General features: G+C 40.3%; 1 protein-coding gene across 4 annotated transcripts in view; it reads left to right on the top strand.

Moving 5' to 3' along the window:
- The window catches only part of LOC117441370 (serine/threonine-protein kinase BRSK2-like), a 106,134-nt gene that overhangs the window by 91,476 nt on the left and 6,250 nt on the right, over positions 1-8,408 (top strand). For 3 of the 4 annotated variants that reach the window (XM_034077533.1, XM_034077534.1, XM_034077535.1), the window contains 4 exons: positions 316-364; positions 1,958-2,081; positions 2,500-2,680; positions 4,123-4,212. In XM_034077533.1, coding sequence (XP_033933424.1) covers positions 316-364; positions 1,958-2,081; positions 2,500-2,680; positions 4,123-4,212 — 444 coding nt within the window. Of the gene's footprint in view, positions 1-315; positions 365-1,957; positions 2,082-2,499; positions 2,681-4,122; positions 4,213-6,874; positions 6,923-8,408 lie in introns of all 4 variants that reach the window. The other variant, XM_034077532.1, reaches the window with a different exon arrangement.

Below are 8,408 nucleotides of genomic sequence, written 5' to 3' on the forward strand. Positions count from 1 at the left end.
GTTTATGCAGCAAACTGCCTTCTTGTGGCTCGAGGGAACAAATGGAAATGTTACTCTAATGTCGGAGTTTAGCAGCTCACCTGCTGCCACACAAACAAGATAAACATCTCATTACAGGAAGTGGAACAACCTCAATTTTCTGCCTTTTAGTTTATTTTCCCATCCCTTCTTTGATAGTGCCATGACCAGATAATCTCATTTACACCAACTAATCTGAAATAGATCATAGTGGTAAATAAAGATCTTTATCAGTTGATTGTGTTAAAAAAGACACTGCATCCCATCAATGTAACCGTTGACCTTTTATTTCCACAGTTCCCACGCAGGAAGACATGTCCAGTCTAACTCCAGACTCTTCTCCAGAGTGAGTAACCGACATCCTCCATATGGAATATAACAAAAAGTGTATCTCGAGCCGGTTTCTCCAACTTACCTACCCCACCTTTACGGCAGCCCTACAAGATATATTACTGATTTATTTATTTATTTATTTGTGCAGATCTTAGTACTAATGATCCTTTCTGTCTTTGAATTAGGTTTAAGTAAACTGTACGTTGCTTGTTCTCTCGAAAAACATCTTGTTTCTAGTTCATTACATTTGAAAGGCATATTGAAACCATAACATGAGGGATATCTGAGGTTAAGGAGTTGGTGGAGTTTTAAAAGAGAAATGTTATTTTGGAGGAACTTTAATGTGTGCATATTAGGGGTGTAACGGTTCACAGAAGTCACGGTTCGGTACGGTTTCGGTACAACAAGGAAAAGCAAAAAAAAGTGCATAATTTTGTTGCTGTTATTTATTTTTAACAGTAGTGCAAGTTTTGGTATGAAAATAAGGAACTCTAACATTTGGAATCATTAACTGTATTACACAGTTAAAAACAAACCACAAACAGTACCACACGCACTCAGATGGCCATATTATTTATATTGGCTGATGTCAAACTAAAAGGTTAAATAACAACTAAAAAGAATGTCTTGAAAATATTAAAATAAATAATAAGAAAGTGTTTGAATCACAATCAATAAAAGGCAATACAGAACTGTATAACTTCTCCTGATGTCTAAATATAAAATAAATACAATGATAAATATAAAACAAAATAAAATCTGTACCTTTAGGAGCAAAGTCTAACATGTGTAATTAACTTGTGAGTGTGTGAGGCCATTATGCCTACATAAAGGTACTCAAGCTTTACTCTATTTTCAAGTTTTTCTTCAAAAAGATGAGTTAGTCTACGTTGTCAGCAGTGAGGGCAGATCTGTTGGCGGTAACTATGTCACCTGTCGTCGAGGAAACGCTCTCGCTGGGGACTGAGACTGGCTCGGATGTGATTGAGCATGTTTGACGTGTTACCACTAGCATACCGCACGCTGTCGAACAACGCCGACACACCGTCCTCGTCCGATCCGCAACTCGCACCCCATCGTTGTTGTAGTCCACAGGGAACCCGAAATGTTCCCACACACCTGATTTTAAAAAGAAGCAGGTGGGTTCTAGCTCCTGTGTGTTGTGTGAACTCGCCATAGCTACTAACTTTTCTTCTTCATGTATTGTGTTCGTTTTGTTGTGTTTTGTTCTTGTTCTTCATTTGTTATTTACGGGCGGCTGGCTTTTAGGCGCAATACCGCCCCCTGGATTATATATAGTGTAATACTGCCCTGAGTGACAGACTTTTTTCCCACTCGTAAAAAAAAGGCGTATTCACCGTGTGACTGCATGTGCCGAACCGTGACGACCGAATACGGATACCGTTACACCCCTAGTGCATATGTATAAATGTGTCTTTCGATTGTGTATACATACACATCTGCTTACATATTTTTATATATATATGTTTTTGTATTTGAGATTGTGGGAAACGGTATTTTGATCTCTCTGTCTGTACACACAAACAGAAAGATTGACAATAAAGTTGACTTTGACTTGAGCTGATGTTGTGTTTCCTCGCTGCAGACTGGCGAAGAAGTCGTGGTTCGGTAACTTCATAAATCTGGAGAAAGAGGAGCAGATCTTCATCGTTATCAGAGACAAACCTCTGAACTCCATCAAGGCCGATATCGTGCACGCCTTCCTCTCCGTAAGAATGAAACTCCTCCTCTTTAAATCCTGACATCTTCTTCGTCTACTTTTGTAGTTTAAGGAACTTGTACTTTATTTGAATATTTATCATTCATGCCACATATGAACAATGTGACCAAAAGAGCCACCTTTTACTTTAAGTCATTTTTGTAGTGTTGTATGACAACAGTTCATTGTGCAGCGACACCTCCTTGTCTGTCGGAGCTGAAGATGACGCTGTAAAAAAGGGGGACATATTTCAGTGTAACACCGTCATCCTTATTCCTGCAGAAGCTGTCTGTATGTGCTGACTCATACTCGCTCCCCTCTCTCTCTCTCTCTCTCTCTCTCTCTCTCTCTCTCTCTCTCTCTCTCTCTCTCCCTCTCTCTCTCTCTCTCCCTTTCTCTCTCCCTCTCTCTCTCCCTCTCTCTCTCAGATCCCCAGCTTGAGTCACAGCGTCATCTCTCAGACGAGTTTCCGGGCGGAGTATAAATCCTCCGCCGGGCCGACAGTTTTCCAGAAGCCGGTGAAGTTCCAGGTGGACATCACCTTCACGGAGAGCAGCAGCGCCACCAAGGACAACGGCATCTACTCCGTCACCTTCACCCTGCTCTCAGGTCACAACATAACACAATACTTTATTCATCACACAATATAAACCAGGATATTTTGTTATCCTGGGGAAAAGTGGGTGAGTGACAGTTGCTCCATTTTCGAATAAGATATAGGAAAATAACAAGTGAATAGAGGGAAGTGAGAAGAGAGGACATTTAAATTAAGATGTATTATCTTGGTGTTGGTATTCCAGATTTATATGAATGTGAAAATCAGTTTCGGAGATAAAAGGTAAAATACTCCAATAAATCTCAGAATGCTTCATAAAATGTTATTGAGGACTCGGAGTCTGGTATATACTTTAAAGGTCACCTAGTATACATCAACATGTGTCCCCTCTTCTTCATGTCTCTTCTACATCAACATGTGTCCCCTCTTCTTCATGTCTCCTCTACATCAACATGTGTCCCCTCTTCTCCATGTCTCTTCTACATCAACATGTGTCCCCTCTTCTCCATGTCTCTTCTACATCAACATGTGTCCCCTCTTCTTCATGTCTCTTCTACATCAACATGTGTCCCCTCTTCTTCATGTCTCTTCTACATCAACATGTGTCCCCTCTTCTTCATGTCTCCTCTACATCAACATGTGTCCCCTCTTCTCCATGTCTCTTCTACATCAACATGTGTCCCCTCTTCTCCATGTCTCTTCTACATCAACATGTGTCCCCTCTTCTTCATGTCTCTTCTACATCAACATGTGTCCCCTCTTCTTCATGTCTCTTCTACATCAACATGTGTCCCCTCTTCTTCATGTCTCTTCTACATCAACATGTGTCCCCTCTTCTCCATGTCTCTTCTACATCAACATGTGTCCCCTCTTCTCCATGTCTCTTCTACATCAACATGTGTCCCCTCTTCTTTATGTCTCTTCTACATCACCATGTGTCCCCTCTTCTTCATGTCTCTTCTACATCAACATGTGTCCCCTCTTCTTCATGTCTCTTCTACATCAACATGTGTCCCCTCTGTGGAAAGAGACTCTGAACGTTTCAGGAACAAAGATTCTCTCTCTTTTTGTCCTGATCCATTTCTATTTCTATGTCTGAAAATGAGCTGATCAGATTTTGGCCACTTGATGATGTCATAACGATGTGTTGTCTTGTGTAACCATTAGCCAATCAGCAACCAAGGTACCCCCCCCCCCCCCTTATCACCTGAATCTCCTCCTAGAGCACCATTGAGTTCTTTTTAACCAAATGTCTCTCAGAGGGGCGTGGGGAGGGGCTCCTTACTTTCATCTAAAGTGACAGACAGAGAATCAGCACTTTGGAAACAGGGCTGAAACAGAGGGGATTATGGGTAATGCTGCAATGATCTGCTTGGTGTCTCAGCCAATCAGAGACATGTTCTGTATATATCTGAGACTATATGATATATTGATGAAAAAGAGTATGATAGGGGACCTTTAAATTAAAAACAATCTATCATTATTTTCCCCTTAGGTCCAAGTCGACGTTTTAAGCGCGTTGTAGAGACGATTCAGGCCCAGCTGCTCAGCTCCGACCAGCCCGGCATCCAGCCTCAGATAGCTGGTAAGTGGAATCCTTCGCCACCCTAAACACCCCCCCACGCCTACACCCCAAAACCTCACCCCCCCCCCCCCACGTCTACACCCCAAAACCTCACCCCCCCCCTCACAGCCTCCCTCCCACCGGCATCCTGGCTCTCCTCACAGCTCAGCGGCTCCTCGGCTCGGACCCTCGGCTCGGCACTCTGCTTTTAGCACATCCACGTGCATGCCCCTGCACATACCATGGCGTGCATAGACACACACACACACACACACACACACACACACACACATCAAATTGGAATTTTTAATGTGTAAAACAAGTAGAAATATGTACATTTCCAGAAGCATTCATAAGTATTTAGTGTCGCAACAACCCCCCAAAAGTCTACGAAATATTCTTTGTTGTTATTGGATATTTTGGGCTGCCTATGATAGATGGATGGATTATAAAAATATGGAAGAACAGAAAGAGTGACTGTGTGTCCTCCCTGTTAGTTTCTGTTTCTGTGACACTGTTTATTGTATCTGTGGTTATTCTCTTGATAATGGTCCCCTCTGGTGGTAACGCAGAGTATCTACAACACACACATACATTCACCAAAGAGTTTAGCTATAATAATCAAAAGTGTCCTCACAGAACTGGTTGTTTATTAAAACGTGGTCCTCACAAGTATACCAAAACATAAGCGCACACACACACACTGCTGTAACAGTTAGCGTTTTAAGGATAGTTTGGATGTTTTTCATCTAGATTAGCATTATGGATTCATAGACTTAAAGAGGGTATTTCTTACAATCAGTGTTTCCAAAATGACAAGTATAACATATAAATGTACTACAAAAATACCCATTTCAGGTCATTTGTTCGTATATCGCTTTGTTTTTTTTTTTAAGGTGCAATGCGATCATTCAATAAGAGTTTCAATGACTAATTGACAGGGCTGTGAGTGGTAATTCATTCATTATGGAGAATATACTTTTTTACCTAAAAGTGTGCATAGCCAGGGGTTCCTTAACAAAAATCCAACAGATTTAAAATAAATATATAGTTTTACACTGAGAAGTACGGTTTTGCAATTCATATTATGTACCCAAAAAAAAATCTGATTTAGAATCAAAATTATAAGATTTTACAATAAAAGCATTTGGATTTAAAACTGAAACAACTATATTATACATATATACATAGACAAAAAAGGAAAATAAAAGCCATGCAAAAAAAGTTATTAATAAAAACGTATAGTATATTATTTCCTTTAAAAAAACTCTTAAAAAGGGAAATGTGTACTTCTTAAGAAAACAGTTCTAGATTTGTTTTCCGCATTTCATTGACTTGTTAAGGTGAGCCTATACACACCCTCACACAAACAAACATATTATGGCGGTGAACAAGTTATTTTTTTTGTCAGCCACTTGCCAGCTGGAACAATAATCTGAAACGATACTCAGAGCTAAACAGAACGAAGTCACTGCCATAGATGGGAACTGTTATCAGGCACAACCTCGGTCACCATCACCTGTAGATATGCCAATAACCCACATCTATCTATCTATCTATCTATCTATCCATCTATATTTCTATCTATCCATCTTTCTATCTATCCATCTATCTATCTATCTATCTATCCATCTATCTATCCATCTATCTTTCTATCTATCTATCTATCCATCTTTCTATCTATCTATCTATCCATCTATATTTCTATCTATCTATCCATCTATCTTTCTATCTATCTATCCATCTATCTTTCTATCTATCTATCCATCTATCTATCCATCTATCTTTCTATCTATCTATCCATCTATCTTTCTATCTATCTATATATTGTCTGCCTCTCCATGCCTTCCTGCTTATTGCCATCCACCGCTTTTCTCTGATGCCACTTGGATGAATGCATGCCGAATGAAACCCAGAACCACACACACCCATCATGTTTGACCTCCAAACTATGTGTGTGTACGTGTGTGCTGATGGTTCTGGGTGAGCTGCCATTCACACATATTTTATGGTGTGTTCGCTGAAAGCATGCTCTGTACTGTATAAGTGACAAACTCACACACAGAGTTTGTGTTTGCAGAACCTGTGCATGTGTTTGAAACCGAAACACCTCACACAGACATGATCCTGATGGTGTGTGTGTGTGTGTGTGGGAGAGTGCGTTATATTTATGTGGATGTAGGAGCAGATGGATTTTAAAGGGTAATGTCTGCAAAGGTGGATGCTCAGCCTGTTTCTCAGTCTCCTTTCTCAAATATCTTGAAGTGTAATGCCCACTGCACACATTACAAAGATTACATTTAGTTAAAACCCAAAACTTCTGAAATGTTTTCAAGATCAGATAAGATGGACCTGTATTAATCCGCATGTGGAAATTCAGTAGTTGTAGTCTCTCTTAACACTAATTTATTTTGTAAATTAGAAGTAGGGTCATTTTCTCACTTCCATACAATCGAACCAGAGGAGTCGCCCCCTGCTGGATTTTAGAGGTAATGCAGGTTCAAGGCACTCCAGAGGTTGGCATCTGTAAAAATGTGCGAAAAATTCGTCATTGCAGGCACTCTTTAAATTCAAGAGGAAGTATATCAGCCAATGAGCTTCTGGTGTGTGTGTCAGCTGATTATATAAAGGGCCATCACTGTGTGAGTGTGTGAGTGTGTGTGACGCTGTCCTCTGCTCTCAGATGGCTCTCAGCGCTCAGCCTCTTTATCCGGTAAACCCTCAAAGCGTGGTAAGACCCAGAGAGAAAACTCCTTAAATAAAATAACTCTGGCTTTTAAACACACACTGGCAACGTCATGGACCGTCCAACACACCCTGCACTAACGTGTGTGTGTGTGTGTGTGTGTGTGTGTGTGTGTGTGTGTGTGTGTGTGTGTGTGTGTGTGTGTGTGTGTGTGTGTGTGTGTGTGTGTGTGTGTGTGTGTGTGTGTGTGTGTGTGTGTGTGTGTGTGTGTGGTGTGTGTGTGTGTGTGTGTGTGTGTGTGTGTGTGTGTGTGTGTGTGTGTGTGTGTGTGGCCTAGCATTACTATACTTGTGGGGACCAAAATCTGTTTACACAGTCATGTGTGGGGACTCGCCGTCCTTATGGGGACAAATTGGAAGTCCCCATAAGGGGAATCATTCATTTTATATACGCTTTTCTTTTTCTATAAAATGTAAATATTCCAGTGTGTGTGTGTGTGTGTGTAGCTCTTTGTTGACCCTTTGCATGGTAATGCTTGACACTGGGTTGCCTCCCCCCCTCCCCTACTCATAAACGTTCCATATCTGAAATCGCTGGAACAAAATATCAGAAATGCACAATGTGGAATAATGGTAAGTTATCACAACACGTCTGATTTATTTCTAATAATCAACAACACAACACACAGGGTTAATATCTGAAGGGACACACACACTGGGTTAATATCTGAAGGGACACACACTCTGGGTTAATATCTGAAGGGACACACACTCTGACTAACCTTGGCAATGGTTGTGTATTATTGTGCGTTCAGTGCTGTATTGTTGCATGTTTTAATTCACTCATGACTGTTTTTTAAACGAAACTGTGCCTTAAACGGTGGATGTTGGATGTTGTTGTGATGGATGTTGATGTGATGGAGAGTTAACGGGAGATCTGGAAGACGTTCGTACAGAGAAAACAGTTATAAATCTGGAGAAGTAAACAAACGCTAAACATGCATGTGAGCATAGTTCCTCATTAAAAAGCACAGTATGTAAAGACTAAACAAACCCATAGTAGCAATATAATAATATGATGCTATTTCAAGAAGCTTAGATGCTTAAAAGGCTTGTCTTTAATACTGTAAGTTGAGGGATATTCAATGTTTATTCACCATAAATCACCAATGCACTTTTATACAGACCTTTACAATGTGCATCAAAAGACCGATTTAAAACTTTAAATATCTCCCCTTTTTTCTTATCTCTTTAAATTAAAGTTTGGTCAAAAGGTGACAAAATGTAAGCTTCAATTAATCAAACCTAGACAAGTTTATTTTTAAACGATGGGACATTTATAAATCTGATTTGCTCTATGGAGGTTAAATGTCCTCCTGCTCTTCTGTTTCTCTGCTACAGAATGAGCCTGAACTCTTCCTCTCCGTTAGCTCTTCAGCTCTGAAGGAAACTGAGACTCTGAAGCCAAAACTCACCTGAAACTGAATCATAAAAACAAATATGGAAGACCATTTCGCCCAGTTTAAGATGTT

Source organism: Pseudochaenichthys georgianus, chromosome 3 (genome assembly GCF_902827115.2).
Source record: "Pseudochaenichthys georgianus chromosome 3, fPseGeo1.2, whole genome shotgun sequence".
Classification (NCBI taxonomy): Eukaryota; Metazoa; Chordata; class Actinopteri; order Perciformes; family Channichthyidae; genus Pseudochaenichthys; species Pseudochaenichthys georgianus.